The 18,408-nt window shown below is 33.6% G+C and overlaps 1 protein-coding gene across 1 annotated transcript; it reads left to right on the top strand.

Moving 5' to 3' along the window:
* Positions 1-339: 339 nt before the first annotated feature.
* On the top strand, positions 340-6,009 carry LOC140145350 (uncharacterized; the record flags this gene model as incomplete). The annotated part of the gene is given in 5 exon segments (XM_072167102.1): positions 340-518; positions 1,964-2,024; positions 2,026-2,089; positions 2,973-3,085; positions 5,394-6,009. Coding segments are annotated over 5 exon segments (738 nt in total), but the record flags the coding sequence as incomplete, so codon positions are not given.
* Positions 6,010-18,408: the final 12,399 nt, after the last annotated feature.

Below are 18,408 nucleotides of genomic sequence, written 5' to 3'. Positions count from 1 at the left end.
AAATCACTCCGATTGAAATCATTGATTTAAATCACAATTTGAATCACTTGATTTTTTTTTAAATCACTGTTTTAAATCAACTTTTTCCATTTTTTTACCATTTTTGATACTTTCTTAAATTGATTGTTTGAACATTCCTAATATTTCTTCATCTTTTGGATACAATTAAAATACTTCTATGATGTCAATTTATCTATTGCCAAAAATTCATCTGCAAGGTGCAAAATTAAACGGGTTTTCCCCTATATATTCCCTCAGTATCATTGGGGCAGCTATTCATTATTTATGTTATAATTATCTATTATTATATCATTTTAAATTTATTTCTTTTATAAATTTAAATTTCAGGATAAGAGAGCTTCAGAGTCAGACAAACAGGGCCATGGCAAAAGAATCAAAGGGAAGGATTATAGCGAGAATGAAGTTCAGGCGCTGTTGAAATTTGTGGAAGCAAATAAGCCTTTGCTTTTTGGCAATGGTGGGAAAGGTAGCAGCAAAGAGGAGAAGGTAAAAGCAAGGTATGTGCATATTTATAAATGTACACTTGGGTTCATCATCATGAGACCTGTTAATTTGAAAGTGTAATTTAAATTTTCTACCAACCATAGTAAATGTGTTCCACTATCCAAATAAATGACTCATGCCAATATTTGGTGAAATCCAATTTATTTCTATGGATTTATTTAAATATCATAATGCCGATGCCATTCCCACCTCCCTGCATCTAAGATATTCTAGCGGGGGGGCAGGGGTATAGGCGCCAATTTTAAGGGGTGGGTAATTGGGTTCAAACAATATGAAAAAGGGGGTCAATGGGTGTAATATGTTGAAAGGGTGTCATTGGGTATAAAAAAAAATTTGAACATATTTTGGGACATCCTGTATTCCGAGATTACCAAACAGCTGTGATTTTTTTTTTCCTGAGTCAGTTGGCTCCCCCTAACCTCTAACCAAATCAATGTTGTTTACTTTCAGTTTATAACTGCAAGTTAGTAATAAGCAATGCATTAAATGACCCATTTTTATTTGAATTTTTTTATTCCACCCTGTATAACTTCAAGGTCACCCTGTACAGTGAGTTGAAATGTGTATATTTAAATTGCTTTTGCCTTCAAAAAAAAAAAAATGTATACTTTTGCTAGTTTAGGGTTGATAGTTGTGGAGATATTCTAATTTGAAACTTGATTGGTGTAAAAATTCATAATATTTGTGATGTAACGCTAAGGGTGGCGAGTTCAAAACACGTGGCCATATGTGAAGTTCCCACTTTCCAAACACTGAAAATTTTGTTAAAATTACAAAAAGGACCATTTTCAGCCTAATATTGGAAAAATTGACAAAAACATGCTATTTTACCGGGCTATTTTAGTCCATGTGAATTTGAAAGGGACATAGATCAAAAACTCAGGCTCACAGACATTCACCATCATTAACTTTTTTGTTCAGAATAATTAGGTTGACATAATGACATATTTTTTAAATCAATAAAATATATATTTATTTTTTTCGCCATGCAAAAATTACATTTTTAGCTCAAAAATAGCCAAAATAGCACAAAAATATGGTTTTTGCCATTTTTTATATTTTAGAGTTATATTTTAGAGTTGTGCTGTGACATTTTATTCACCAGTGTTAGACAACCATGTGATATGTAACATCTACAATAGAAATGAAATTTCTACTCAATTTATTTTGAAAGTTACAGCTAATTTAATATTTGACATTTTTGGGCAAAAATGGAAAAAAATCATGATAACACATTTTTAACCCCAAATAACTCCTAAATTAGTAAAGTAAAACGTGGGAACTTTTTGGATATTAATTCAGACATATTTTTACTCTTGATTTGTTATGTTTTTATGTTCTGCCCAAGAGTGGACTACAGAAGTGAAAGATAAATGCCCATGTCTCATAGTCTAATACATGTATGTAAAGAAACTATGTGTTGTGTTGTTCTTTCCAGAACATGGAAAAAAGCTGCGATAGCTTTGAGAGCAGTTGGGGGCCCAGAAAGAGACTGGCAGAAAGATTCGCAAAAAGTGGCGTGATTTGGCCTTTCTAGGAAGAAATTACAAATCCCCAGTGACAGGTAAGTTCAATATAATGTGTGAACAAATTCTATGGTTATATATGGAATGTTATGAAATTCAATGTTTTGTAGTCAGGTCATGCTGAGGTCAAGTGTTGAAGCTTGCCGCAATGAGCTTCAACTTTGTGAAGATAATCTTTTGATATGAGTGGACCATAAAAAATGAAACTGTGGTTATCTGAGGTCATAGAGGGGCTTAATGTATAAATGATAGCAAGTAAAAAAAGTGGGATCATGTGGGCGCACTAATTCAACCGAGGTCAAATTTCATACTTTGTGCAGCACAACAGTTGAACAGTGGAACTTTTCTCCGCAATAAAATGTGCGCCAACAAGATCCAATCTTGTATTTTTCGATGATAGGTTATCCTGGATAATTATCCCGAGATAATCAGGTTGTTTTTAATGGTTGGGGTCAAATCTCATGCAGAAGTCATCAAAACCAGAAGCCACCACTTACATTCATGGCTCTTGATCCACAGCAGCTCTAGTTCTCTTTGACATTTGGGGAATGGAGATTGATATTGGTACAGTGCACAGTGTAATTTACCCATTACCAACTTCAGAAGTAATGCACCATATTGCCTTAGCTCCAAAGCTGCAGCACCCATATTTATCCAACAGTCAAATATGTTGAAAAATCACCCATGGACTATCATGTTCATTCTTTTTCAGGTTCAAGACATAAAGAGGGAGATTAAAGTGGAACTGAAAACAAGTAAAAACAGACTTTTTTTGTAATAGTTTAATCAGTATAAGTTACAGGTCCTTTGGAATAGTCTCAGTGTGTGGCAGTGTGACTGGAAGCTAACCGAAGATTGACACAGGGTCATCATCATCATAAACATTTTAAAAAAGGTGTGTTTTTTTTTTGTATATTTCAGGAGGTGGACCACCATTGGCTTATAACAAGGTTCTAGAAGAAGTCTCAAGTATACTCGCTGTGGAAGCTGTACACGGTATTCTTCCTGAAGATGAATCCATGACTGATTCACAGGTACTTTAACTTTGATCTTAAAGGGCAGGTCTATAGCAAAAACAACATCATATCATTGGCAAGCTAATATTATGAGGACAATGAAAATGACTCCTTTTTGAGAAAATAAGACGTTTAAAATTGATATTCTGCAAAAAACAACTTAAGCGGTGAGTTCCTTGAGCGAGACAGATTTGGCCTAGAAAACCAGTGACGTCATGAAATGAGATGTGCCCGCTGTGAGAAAAGGGACTAAACGCTCTCGATGGACAGAACGTATACTGTTGAAAAAAAAAAAAAAAAATCCAAATTAAGTATTACAACTTTCATGGTTTTTAAACATACGGATAAAATCAGCCACTTCTTTTTTATATATTAGACAATTGTGATATTACAATTCATATGTATATCAATATCATGAGAAATATTAGGCCTAAAAAATTAATACATAATTTGAGCTTAGAATTTCATCTGAGACTAGCATATAAACCGTGTCAGTCCACAAACTCATGTATCTGATTTCCCTATATATTGCAATGATATAGTTTCAGTTGGATGAAATATTACAAAGCAAATGCATAGTAACAATTACTGTGTGAGCTTTGTTCCCAAAAGAGAACAATAGCGTGCATATTGTTATGCAGCATTGTTATGGTAAGTGATAGTACAACTCATTGTTGCTAATGTCAAACTTGTCAAAGTGATTGTGATTGTATGATGAGAGCACGATAAAGTGTCCACTTCATTTACCTACGTCATAGCGCTAAAACTACAATTATCCAGAGATAAAATGTTATCCTGGGATAACATGATTATCTCGGGATAATTATCGAGATAATATGATTATCCCAGGATAAAATGATTATCTCAGGATAATTGTAGTTTTAGAGGAGAGCGTGGCCTAGCGGTTAAGGCCTAGGACTGTGAACCCAAGGGTCAAGGGTTCGAATCCCAGGTCCGGCTCTTTGTGTCCTTGAGCAAGACACTTCACTCTACTTGCTTAGTGCTTCGGAGGGCACTTTAAGCTGTCGGTCCGATGTACATGCATATTTTCTCACATTAATGTAGTGTGCACGTTAAAGAACGTCACAGGCTATTCGAAAAGAGCAGGGATCATCCCGGTCATGTTGACTGTACTTCAAAATACACTCATCTACTCTAGGTTCCAGAGTAAAAAATTAGTACAGCTTGTCTGTACGCAGTGCGATAATACTCATACATATGAGGGAGGCACTTATAAGGAAGAAGAAGAAGAAGATAATTATCCCGGGATAATCTGATTATCCTGTGATAACATGATTATCTCGGGATAATTCTCCCGAGATAATCATGTTATCCCAGGATAATCTGATTATCCCGGGTTAACCTGATTATCTCGGGATAATTATCCTGAGATAACCTGATTATCCTGGGATAACATGATTATCTCGGGATAATTATCCCGAGATAACATGATTATTTTCCAACAAATATTTGTTACATGTCACCCATGAGGCTCCGTACATATCAAACATATTGATATTTACCAGTCCTCGAGGTAAACTTCATAAATCTTATGATATGGATTTTCTCCCAAAACACCCAAACAAATAAGGCCTTTTAGGGAAAAAATCAATATGAAAGGTCAAAATGTTCAATTCAACAACTCTTCCCATACCTTTGCACAGTAGCCAAACGTTGATGAATCCACACTTTTCCAGTCACTTGTGACACAAACTCAAGTTAACGGAAGCGCCCATATGTGTTACGTGTGATCGCATAAAATTTGTCACGCCAGGAACTTGCTTGGTTTACATTTTATTTGTAGTTTCATTGTTCAGTGATATCAACAGAGAAATCACTGATTTTCTTGTAGGCCTAAGGTTGAGTGGCATGAAATAATCATTCTAGACGATCTTTAGCTTCTTTTCGTTGTGGGCAGGGATTCAATCATGTATTATAATATCGCAAATTAAAAAAAAAATTATTTGATATCAGAAGGACATTCTTCGTATTCGGGAATACAATTCGATATGACTAATGTGCTCTCATGGCCAACAAAAAATACTGTCCAATTGCTCATACCAGAGCTTTAAAAAAAAATTGCTTAATTTTCATGAAACAATTTGTAAAATGCTGATAATCAATGACAATTATAACTTGGCACTATCTGTTTACGGCCTGAGTTTACGGTCATTAGGTGAAATTGTTGGGCCTCTGCCCTCGGAAAAACTACCTTGGCCCAAACAAACCGCTTCAAATGTCCTGCAATGACCTCAAAATAGATAGCGCATAGTTATTATTATCACAATAATTGTTTCTCTTTTAAAATTTTTCTTGCATATTAAAGGAATCTCAAAGCTCCACAGAATCGGTTCATATACATGTAGTGCCAACTCAATCTACAGTACCACCAACTCAATCTGGGAAGAAGAGGCGGAATGAGGATAAAGAAGAAAGTACATGTAGCAGTAGCACACCAACCAAAACGGCCTCAATAAGGCAGTGTGAAATACATGAAGAATTGTTAAATATTGAGAGGGCTAAACTCGCTGTCAGTCAGCAATCAGCCAAGAGTTTAAGTACCATTGCTGAAGTGCTGAAGCAGATCCATAATGATCTTAATAATCTACAACCTTCAGCCATGGACTTGTTTAATTCAATGCAGTAAATAAATATATAGTATGATTGTTATAAGCTGGTACAGGGTGTCCCTGAATGAACTGTATCGTTGGAAACCTAATTGTCTGGGTATTTTAACGCCACAACTAAACATAACTAAATACTTGGTGTGGTTGAAGAATAAATCGGCTATCACATACCTTTTGAATTTTAACAATTGACCATATCGTTCTTGAAATATAATAATTTTACGACACTCCCTCATTTTCAAGCCTTTCCACGGATTAAAATAACACTCGATGATCTATTTTCAGAGGCCATATTGATTTAATAATTCATCTCAAAGCCCCGCACACATTAGTAAAATTGCCTGTTCTTTCATGTAATTCCGGCTTGGTTGAGTAAACTTTTTTCCACTGTTTCATTTTTTTTCAATCCGCCACACACAAATCTGTCAGACGTCAAAATAACCTAAAGCGTAAATCTCAATAAAAATATTGTCATCTTGACCACAGTGCTACCTATTTGAGAGATGAAAAGGTCTATTCTTGTCATAGATACAAAAGTTAAAGTAAAACAACAAAATAAAAAATAAATAATTAAAACTGCATTCTGTATTAGATTTTTAAATTGGGATGGGCTTTGAGGCGAACTATTAAATTGAGATGGCCTAATCACTGTGCATCATCAGTGCATTATGCGCCTCTTGTAATTGATAGATAATAACTCCATGGAACAGTTGAAAACTAGTAGGTAGTTTCAGTAAAATTCTTTTATTTAAAAAACGGAGCGGTCAATTGTCAAAATTCAATAATATGTGATGGCTGATATGTTCTTCAACATCATCAGTTATTTAGTTACATTTGGATTATTTGTTAAGGGAACTGGAATGAGCGTTTCGACAACATTTTTTGTGGGACATGAGAGCACATGAGGCGTGTCGAATTGCATTCTGAATGCGAAGAATGTCTTTCTGATATCAAATAATTTTCATTTTATGAAATTCACGATATAATACAAATTGTATGACAAATTATTAAAATTTGATATTTTTCACATTTTGTAGATATAACAGTCCTCGAAGTAAATTTTATAAATTTAATGATATAGTCTAAAAGTGTATGTAGCTGGGAGGAAAAGCCGACGATCAATTGAAAATTTTGACCTTTCATATTGAAAATATGGATATTTTCCCAAAAAGACCTAATTTTTTTGGGTGTTTGGGAAAAAATCCATATCTTCAATACAAAAGGTCAAAATTTTCAATTGATCGTCGGCTTTTCATCCCACCTACATACACTTTAGGTAGAAATCATCAGATTTATAAAGTTTACTTTGAGTACTGTTAAATATCAAAAATATCAAATTTTAATGATTTGCCATAAAATGTGTATTACATTGCAAATTTCAAAAAATCAAAATTATTTGATATCAGAAGGCCATTCTTCGTATTCAGAATGCAATTCGATATGTCTGATGTGCTCTAATGTCCCACAATAAATACTGTCCAAACGTTCATACCCCCTTCCCTTAAAGTAGCCAAAATAATCAGTTCCTGACCATACAGTTCTTTCAGGGACACCCTGTATAATAATCTTTTAATGGTGCATTTCGTGATCACCAGCTTCATCCACCACATTTTTTATACCATGGGGAAACTCTGGCTACATATAGTTTGGGCACAAAAATTTTCTTTCAGATTCATGCGTGTGGCAAAAATATGGTCAAGTTTATTTTATTTATTTTATGTTAACAGAAGGAAATTACAACACCCTAACAACACAAATGTTTTACTGAAACATTTAAATGTAGGGTTATTGGGTGTAAAATGTTTTAAAAACATGCTATAATATTTGTGAAAACTTGAAGCAAAATATTTCAATAATGTCATTTACATGTTGACAAAATAGTTTGGAAAAATGTTTGCCATGAATGTTTTACAAAAACATTTTCACAACATTTTTACATGTATTGTTTTTTCATGATATAAAACTTACAAAAACTCTATATAACCAGAGTTTTAAAGCCTCATTGTGCATTCTCATTCAAATTTTGTTCTACTTTGCCAAATATTGTAAATTAATATTATCACTAACAACTGTCATGACATTTTTCTGGTCATTGTAAGCCAAACTATTGAGGTAAAATGAAAGAATAACTCACTGGTGAGTTTTGAGCCACTTAAAGACCCATTCAGTGATCCCAGCACAAGTGTAAAAAAATTTAAATTTTTTACAAATTGCTTAAAAGTGAAGGATAAATCATTTAAATTGTCATTTGGTATTTTTGAAATGACAAATTTGGCAAAAAACGAAGAAAGCAGCAGTACTGACGAAGTTGAAGCCCAATTCAATACATGTAGCTAATTTAGATACTGTCAGTATCTAAATTACAAATTCGTGTCTTATTTTATCTTAAATACACGGCTTTTGGCTGAACCATTCTGCATTTTGATGATTTTTACGATCGTCCGGATGAGCAAATCACTGAATGGGCCTTTAACAATGGGTTTCTATGTGGGATTTAAAATCATAATACACATCCCAGCAAACACAAAAACGTTTTAAAAACGTTTTAAATAAGTTATATTTTGGCTTTTGGTTTAGGTAAAAACGTTTTAATAACATTAAAATGTCGGGTTATATAAAGGTCTTGATAACGTTTTAAAATGTTTTGTATGAAAACACACTACAACAATATTTTGAAATGTTTTCAAAAAATGTTATTGTAAACTATTTTTGCCAAATATTGTGTCAATACTTAAATAACATGTAAAATATTTGAACCCAGCAAATGTTTTTTTTTTAAACCTTTTAATAACATTTAAATGTCGGGTTATATAAAGGTCATGAAAATGTTTTTAAAACGTTATTGAAAATATTTTGGGCAAACATTTTTGCAAAATATTTTTCAACCCCAAAATAACATTCTGTTTAGAATGTTTTGTATCAAGTTTTCAAGAATGTTTTTGGAATGTTATTAAAACGTTTTTATACTCTTTATATAACCCGACATTTAAATGTTTTCTGTAAAACATTTTTGTTTGCTGAGCAGTAGATTATCAAAAATGCTTTTTAAGGTTATGAAAACGTTTTATACTCTTAATATACCCTTTATATAACCCGACATTTAAACGTTTTCTGACAACCTTTTATAACCATTTGCGAATGATGTCGAAAACGTTTTGTGTTTGCTGGGATAATCATGCATAACTTGCAGATGCAAAATCACAATCAACTGAAACTTTTGGATTCAGTTTTTTTTTCAGTAGATATCTACCAAAACATACTATCAAAAGGGGATATAAGAATCACTAGATACTCCTTTAACTCTAATGTTGATAATATCAATACCATTGTAATTCTAGTTAATTAATAAAATATAAACAACAGTTTCTTGAATAACTTGTTTCTTCAAATTTATTTTGTACAAAATTTATTACTAGTAGTCTTCAAATTTCTGAAGCTCACAATTCCATTTTAGTTTCCTGTCCTACAAGGATTTCTAGAGGAATTGGAAGGTATTTTTCCTTAAAATAAATCTCAAACTATGAATGAAATCAGTAATGTAAGAAATAAAGGGTAATGCATTATACTTTATGCCCAAACAATGTGTAAAAAAAAAAAAAAACGTAAATAATGGGTGAGGCACCCTTTAATTATATTCCGTTACCACAAAATATTGTGATTTAAAGATAAAATATCTCTTTTTTGCCCAAATATTTGAAGTTGTTTACCTCAAGGTGGAGTACATATTCGGTATTAATGGTAATTGTTATGGTGGACAACAACAAAAATTGGCATGGAAAATTTGGTGCTTTTCTCAAAAAATGCTACTTTATATCTGCTGTGCTAGTTGGATTTCTTTCATGCATCATTTCCTTTCTGAAAATGTGTACTTTTTTGTATTTATCTTCATTACTTTTAAAGATACAAAACAAAAAAATATCTAAAATTTCCCACTTTGAGGGATCCTGCCTGCAGTAAAAAACAAAACAAACAACAAAACACCTCAACTTCAAACACCCTCTAATCGAATGGGGTTCCTTTGGTTTAGAAAGTCAACACGTCCCTGTTTTACAATAGTCATAGTCAGAGATGATAATACTTCATGTGGGAACCAATAACATCTTGCTGCAAGTTTACTGTTTCAGAAGAAGTTTACTGTTTCAGAAGAAGTTTACTGTTTTAGAAGAAATCTCTAACAATTTGATCACGCACTATTACACCATCTGCAGGAGGTTGACCCTGGAAATCTTCAACTGGTGGATCTGGAGGGAGATTATCGTCTATGATGAATGGTTCCCGCAATTCTTTGGCTATGTTGAACAGAACTGTGCAGGCAACTATTGTACGGCAAGCTTCCTTCGGACTTGAGCGTATACCTATCTTCAGACACATGAATTTAGACTTGATGACCATTTACTTGCTCGATGAACACTCTCGTTCTGGGGTGAGCCCTGTTGGAAATAAAACAAACAAAAGAAATAACACTGAGGAATTATAATAACATTATTTATAACAATTCTTTTTTTTTCAATATTTATTTGAAAGTAATAAAATTAATACACATCTTCAGTAAAAAGAAAAATAATAATCTATGATAGCAGTATTGATTCAATCAGATATATAAAGCAATATTGATGCTATCAGATATGAGCTATCTTCGGTAGAAAGCAATATTGATGCAATCAGATATTAGCTATCTTCGGTAGAAAGCAATATTGATGCAATCAGATATTAGCTATCTTCAGTAGAAAGCAATATTGATGCTATCAGATATAAGCTATCTTCAGTAGATAACAATATTGATGCTATCAGATATGAGCTATCTTCAGTAGAAAGCAATATTGATGCAATCAGATATTAGCTATCTTCAGTAGAAAGCAATATTGATGCTATCAGATATAAGCTATCTTCAGTAGATAACAACATTGATGCTATCAGATATAAGCTATCTTCAGTATAAAGCAATATTGATGCTATCAGATATGAGCTATCTTCGGTAGAAAGCAATATTGATGCAATCAGATATTAGCTATCTTCAGTAGAAAGCAATATTGATGCTATCAGATATAAGCTATCTTCAGTAGATAACAATATTGATGCTATCAGATATAAGCTATCTTCAGTAGAAAGCAATATTGATGCTATCAGATATAAGCTATCTTCAGTAGAAAGCAATATTGATGCTATCAGATATGAGCTATCTTCAGTAGAAAGCAATATTGATGCTATCAGATATAAGCTATTTTCAGTAGAAAGCAATATTGATGCAATCAGATATAAACTATCTTCAGTAGAAAGCTATATTGATGCTATCAGATATAAGCTATTTTCAGTAGAAAGCAATATTGATGCAATCAGATATGAGCTATCTTCAGTAGAAAGCAATATTGATGCAATCAGATATAAGCTATCTTCAGTAGATAACAATATTGATGCAATCAGATATGAGCTATCTTCAGTAGAAAGCAATATTGATGCTATCAGATATAAGCTATCTTCAGTAGAAAGCAATATTGATGCAATCAGATATAAACTATCTTCAGTAGAAAGCAATATTGATGCAATCAGATATTAGCTATCTTCGGTAGAAAGCAATATTGATGCAATCAGATATTAGCTATCTTCAGTAGAAAGCAATATTGATGCTATCAGATATAAGCTATCTTCAGTAGATAACAATATTGATGCTATCAGATATGAGCTATCTTCAGTAGAAAGCAATATTGATGCTATCAGATATAAGCTATCTTCAGTAGAAAGCAATATTGATGCTATCAGATATGAGCTATCTTCAGTAGAAAGCAATATTGATGCTATCAGATATAAGCTATCTTCAGTAGAAAGCAATATTGATGCAATCAGATATAAGCTATCTTCAGTAGATAACAATATTGATGCTATCAGATATAAGCTATCTTCAGTATAAAGCAATATTGATGCTATCAGATATGAGCTATCTTCAGTAGAAAGCAATATTGATGCAATCAGATATAAGCTATCTTCGGTAGAAAGCAATATTGATGCAATCAGATATTAGCTATCTTCAGTAGAAAGCAATATTGATGCTATCAGATATTAGCTATCTTCAGTAGATAACAATATTGATGCTATCAGATATAAGCTATCTTCAGTAGAAAGCAATATTGATGCTATCAGATATAAGCTATCTTCAGTAGAAAGCAATATTGATGCTATCAGATATGAGCTATCTTCAGTAGAAAGCAATATTGATGCTATCAGATATAAGCTATCTTCAGTAGAAAGCAATATTGATGCTATCAGATATAAACTATCTTCAGTTGAAAGCAATATTGATGCTATCAGATATAAACTATCTTCAGTAGAAAGCAATATTGATGCAATCAGATATGAGCTATCTTCAGTAGATAACAATATTGATGCTATCAGATATGAGCTATCTTCAGTAGAAAGCAATATTGATGCAATCAGATATGAGCTATCTTCAGTAGAAAGCAATATTGATGCAATCAGATATAAACTATCTTCAGTTGAAAGCAAAATTGATGCTATCAGATATTAGCTATCTTCAGTAGAAAGCAATATTGATGCTATCAGATATGAGCTATCTTCAGTAGAAAGCAATATTGATGCTATCAGATATAAGCTATCTTCAGTAGAAAGCAATATTGATGCTATCAGATATAAACTATCTTCAGTTGAAAGCAATATTGATGCTATCAGATATAAACTATCTTCAGTAGAAAGCAATATTGATGCAATCAGATATGAGCTATCTTCAGTAGATAACAATATTGATGCTATCAGATATGAGCTATCTTCAGTAGAAAGCAATATTGATGCAATCAGATATGAGCTATCTTCAGTAGAAAGCAATATTGATGCAATCAGATATTAGCTATCTTCAGTAGAAAGCAATATTGATGCTATCAGATATAAGCTATTTTCAGTAGAAAGCAATATTGATGCTATCAGATATGAGCTATCTTCAGTAGAAAGCAATATTGATGCAATCAGATATGAGCTATCTTCAGTAGATAACAATATTGATGCTATCAGATATGAGCTATCTTCAGTAGAAAGCAATATTGATGCAATCAGATATGAGCTATCTTCAGTAGAAAGCAATATTGATGCAATCAGATATTAGCTATCTTCAGTAGAAAGCAATATTGATGCTATCAGATATAAGCTATTTTCAGTAGAAAGCAATATTGATGCTATCAGATATGAGCTATCTTCAGTAGAAAGCAATATTGATGCTATCAGATATAAGCTATCTTCAGTAGATAACAATATTGATGCTATCAGATATGAGCTATTTTCAGTAGAAAGCAATATTGATGCAATCAGATATGAGCTATCTTCAGTAAAAAGCAATATTGATGCAATCAGATATGAGCTATCTTCAGTAGATAACAATATTGATGCTATCAGATATTAGCTATCTTCAGTAGATAACAATATTGATGCTATCAGATATAAGCTATCTTCAGTAGAAAGCAATATTGATGCTATCAGATATAAACTATCTTCAGTTGAAAGCAATATTGATGCTATCAGATATAAACTATCTTCAGTAGAAAGCAATATTGATGCAATCAGATATGAGCTATCTTCAGTAGATAACAATATTGATGCTATCAGATATGAGCTATCTTCAGTAGAAAGCAATATTGATGCAATCAGATATGAGCTATCTTCAGTAGAAAGCAATATTGATGCAATCAGATATTAGCTATCTTCAGTAGAAAGCAATATTGATGCTATCAGATATAAGCTATTTTCAGTAGAAAGCAATATTGATGCTATCAGATATGAGCTATCTTCAGTAGAAAGCAATATTGATGCAATCAGATATGAGCTATCTTCAGTAGATAACAATATTGATGCTATCAGATATGAGCTATCTTCAGTAGAAAGCAATATTGATGCAATCAGATATGAGCTATCTTCAGTAGAAAGCAATATTGATGCAATCAGATATTAGCTATCTTCAGTAGAAAGCAATATTGATGCTATCAGATATAAGCTATTTTCAGTAGAAAGCAATATTGATGCTATCAGATATGAGCTATCTTCAGTAGAAAGCAATATTGATGCTATCAGATATAAGCTATCTTCAGTAGATAACAATATTGATGCTATCAGATATGAGCTATTTTCAGTAGAAAGCAATATTGATGCAATCAGATATGAGCTATCTTCAGTAAAAAGCAATATTGATGCAATCAGATATGAGCTATCTTCAGTAGATAACAATATTGATGCTATCAGATATAAGCTATCTTCAGTAGATAACAATATTGATGCTATCAGATATGAGCTATCTTCGGTAGAAAGCAATATTGATGCTATCAGATATTAGCTATCTTCAGTAGATAACAATATTGATGCAATCAGACATGAGATAACAATATTGATGCAATCAGATATTAGCTATCTTCAGTAGATAACAATATTGATGCAATCAGATATGAGCTATCTTCAGTAGAAAGCAATATTGATGCAATCAGATATAAGCTATCTTCAGTAGATAACAATATTGATGCAATCAGACATGAGCTATCTTCAGTAGAAAGCAAAATTGATGCTATCAGATATTAGCTATCTTCAGTAGAAAGCAATATTGATGCTATCAGATATGAGCTATCTTCAGTAGAAAGCAATATTGATGCTATCAGATATATAAAGCTATCTTCAGTAGAAGTACAAAATGGCTGATTTTATGTTATACATTTTTCTGTTATGTACCTAGAGAAAGTGCATTTTTACGTGGTATTTTACCATGTTTATAAAAAATCATGAAAACAAAATTATTGTTCATATTCTTTTGTTTAGTCACAAAATATGTGTTAAATAGAATATCTTTTCAATGTTAATAATAGCGATGAATGTACAGTCTCCTTGCACGTGATAACGCCACTTGTTCCAATTACCCACCCCACTGTTTATTTTACCCCAATTTGTTGAGCTAACTGGAACCCCATGACCATGTATGTATTTGAACTGAGTACAAGAAACAAAGCATAAAATGGGAGTTAATATGTTAAAACTAGTTGTAAAAACATAATTATTATCTACTTATTGAAACAAAAAAGTCATGGATACCCTCCCGACCGTAAGTGATTTATTGCTTAAGCGTTCCATTTACACCAAACGATTAGTCAGTACTATGTAAGCCCAAGTAAATAAGCAAGTGAGTTAGGGACCATTCACAAACACTTGTAAGGGGGTCCTGATGCAAAATGGGGGGAAGGGCATTAACAGTTTTGACCCTCCTAAGGGGGGGCTGAAAAAATTGACCACAAATTTCCCCTGGAAAATTGAGTAGCCTATATGCTTTTCTATGGATTTGACCCATAGTTTTCATGTCAAAAAAGGGGGGACTGAAAATTTTGAGATCTGAAAGGGGGGGCGAAAATTTTCGTGATGAATTTTTTTTGCCACGTGTTCACGGTAGAGCAAATAACATAATGTAGGCCTACAAAATACATAGAGGCCTACTGTCAAATAAGAGCTTACCTGTTGTACGCATATTCAGCAGGTGTACGCGGTTGTGAAATTGGTGTTAAGAGCCATGGTTTCAACCCCTACCCACCGTCGCCAATGAGTATCCCATCTCTTCGTCCTGCATCAAATTCCTGCCCAATTGTGCTGTGGCGCAAAATCCGAGAATCATGGGATGAGCCGGGCCATCTGGCAACGACATTAGTGATACGAAAAGCTGAATTACACATGAGCTGAACATTGATGGACTTGTTTCTATTCCGATCTACGTAAGCGTAGGCGTTATCTCCGTATTTGGCACCTTTCATCAGTACATGTGTGCAGTCTACGGCGCTGACAACTTGCGGAAACCCAGCAACATCAAAAAACTCTTGTTGAGTGGTCGCTACTTCCTCTGGCATTGATGGGAACTTGACATATTCTCGTTTCATTCCAGTGAGTACTTTTGTAACTCGACGCACAATTCTACAAGCGCTCGCTTTGCTCACTCCATGGTGATCACCGTGATTGTTGTGCACCGTCCCTTGAGCGTAAAACTTCAGCGCCACGAAAACTTGCATTCGGGGGTCAATGGCATGACTCCTTCTAGTCTGGTGTCGTAAATGAGGTGTTAAAATATCGAGTACATGCAAGACGCCTCTGCGGGTAAATCTATATCTCTCGTATATCTCATCATCATTAAATCGATCTAATGGGTTAAGGGATCCAAAATGAGCGTTTATTGCGTTTCGACAGTATTTTTTGTGGGACACGAGAGCACCTCAGACCTATCGAATTGCATTCTGAATACGAAGCATGTCTTTCTGATATCAAATAATTTTCATTTTTTTAAATCACAATATAATACAAATTTTATGACAAATTATAAAAATTTGATATTTTTCAAATTTTTGATATATAACAGTCCTCGAAGTAAATTATATAAATCTAATGATATATTCTTAAAGTGTATGTAGCAGGGAGGAAAAGCCGACGATCAATTGAAAATTTTGACCTTTTGTATTGAAGATATGGATTTTTTTTCCCAAAACACCAAAAAAAATTAGGTCTTTTTGGGAAAAAAATCCATATCTTCAATATGAAAGGTCAAAATTTTCAATTGATCGTCGGCTTTTCATCCCACCTACATACACTTTAAGTATAAATCATCAGATTTATAAAGTTTACTTCAAGTACTGTTAAATATCAAAAATATCAATTTTAATGATTTGCTATAAAATGTGTATTAAATTGCGAATTTCAAAAATCAAAATTATTTGATATCAGAATGACATTCTTCGTATTCAGAATGCAATTGATATGTCTGATGTGCTCTAATGTCCCAAAATAAATACTGTCCAAACGTTCATACCCCAGCCCTTAAGCCGATCTCGAAATACTCGTTCGCGGCGGAGCCCTCGGGCTACACGATCCCCCATCATGAGTTGGAGGGCCATTTCTGCTTGTTTTGAATATTTGGCGCGACATTTGTCACATGATAATCACATTAAGATCAGTCCCTACGTCCTGTTCAGACTAGACGTAGGGTACGACCTGTATGGTACGTAATGAGAACGGGCTACGACCCATTACACGTCTTACAAGTCTTTGTGAAACCCAGAGTAAGATGCGTCTTACACTAAGTTCTAAGATGCGTCGTACGGTCCATTACGACGCATCTTACCCCTTAGTGAAACAGGCCCCAGGTGTTACTTTCAATGTTCCGGGTATAGCTTGTATACATTCCCTTTCTCCATCCCGTGTAGTCTACTCTCCTTATCATCGTCCCTGACACATGACGGAGGGCGAGTTAGCGCAGCGGTAGTTCCCTCGCTTTGCACCACTGAGGTCCCGGGTTCAAGCCCCGGCGCGGCCCAAGGACTCATGTGCACTTGGTTTATCCCGATTCCATGCTCGCTCTCGCAGGTTTTCTCCGGGATCTCCGGTTTCCTCCTGTATCGCAAAAATCGGTGATTAGTTGTTTGGTTATCAAAAACTTCCTTCACCCAATGGAATTTGGGGAGCTGCACAGATAATTGGTGGATGTTACAATCTAAATGCGGATAGGTGTGCGCCGTTCGGCAGCAACCTAGCTGATGCGATCTGATTGTGATGATTCACCATTGCAGCGAAATTACAGCGCTTTGAGTCCTCTAAGATCTGGAGAAAGGCGCTTTATAAATCCAAAATTTATTTTTATTATTATTATTATTTACATGTCCCCTCTAAGTTACACCATGAACTCCCTGTTCCCTACACAATCTGTGATGAACTGTGTTTGGTTTATTATGTCTTTAATGGGCTATTCCAGTTGAAATCCACACTACCCCTGTGGAAGATTTTGGAAATATCTTCCACAGGGGAATGTTTTTCAAATGTAATTGGCCAGGGTTAATCATTTTGAAACCCATACTCCCCTTGTATTATGGCTTTACCGATATCTTCCACAACTGGAGTGAGTATTTCAAATGGAAGTTACCCTATTCTATTCAAAACTTATACTCCCTCTGTGGCAGACTTTAGCTTAATCTTCCACAGGGGTAGTGTGGATTTTAAATGGAATAGCCCAATGTCCAGGTTGAGTTAGACATTATTAAGAGCGTATCTGCAACCACTTTAGTGCTTTGTGTGAATACGTCTTGGAAGTTTGATCATATTCATGGTTTCTTAATTTTTTATTAAAAATAACATTTATAATTTAAAAACACATTTGGTAAATTTTAGCATCAAATATATATTTACTGCCATACAATTTATAAAGATATTATTATGAACATGATAATGAGATGATAACTTCTGATATTTTTGACATTCAAAGTTACTAAAAAAGGAAAAGAAAAGAAAAGAAAAGAAAAGAAAAGAAAAGAAAAGAAAAGAAAAGAAAAGAAAGAAAAGAAAAGAAAAGAAAAGAAAAGAAAAGAAAAGAAAAGAAAAGAAAGAAAAGAAAAGAAAAGAAAAGAAAAGAAAAGAAAAGAAAAGAAAAGAAAAGAAAAGAAAAGAAAAGAAAAGAAAAGAAAAGAAAAGAAAAGAAAAAGAAAAGAAAAGAAAAGAAAAGAAAAGAAAAGAAAAGAAAAGAAAAGAAAAGAAAAGAAAAGAAACACGTACCATCTGTATATTATACATAAGGGTTAACATTAAACCCCATTTTAACTAAACTAAAATTAACCAACCAGGCATAAAGGTTATACTACCAATAATACCGGGCACTTAACCAGAGGAAAGAAAGTGTATATCAAGTAAAGTTAGACCAGGCCAAATCTGGTGTGT

This window comes from Amphiura filiformis, unplaced genomic scaffold, assembly GCF_039555335.1.
Source record: "Amphiura filiformis unplaced genomic scaffold, Afil_fr2py scaffold_230, whole genome shotgun sequence".
NCBI lineage: Eukaryota > Metazoa > Echinodermata > Ophiuroidea > Amphilepidida > Amphiuridae > Amphiura > Amphiura filiformis.
This window is presented reverse-complemented; position numbering and strand designations above follow the sequence as displayed.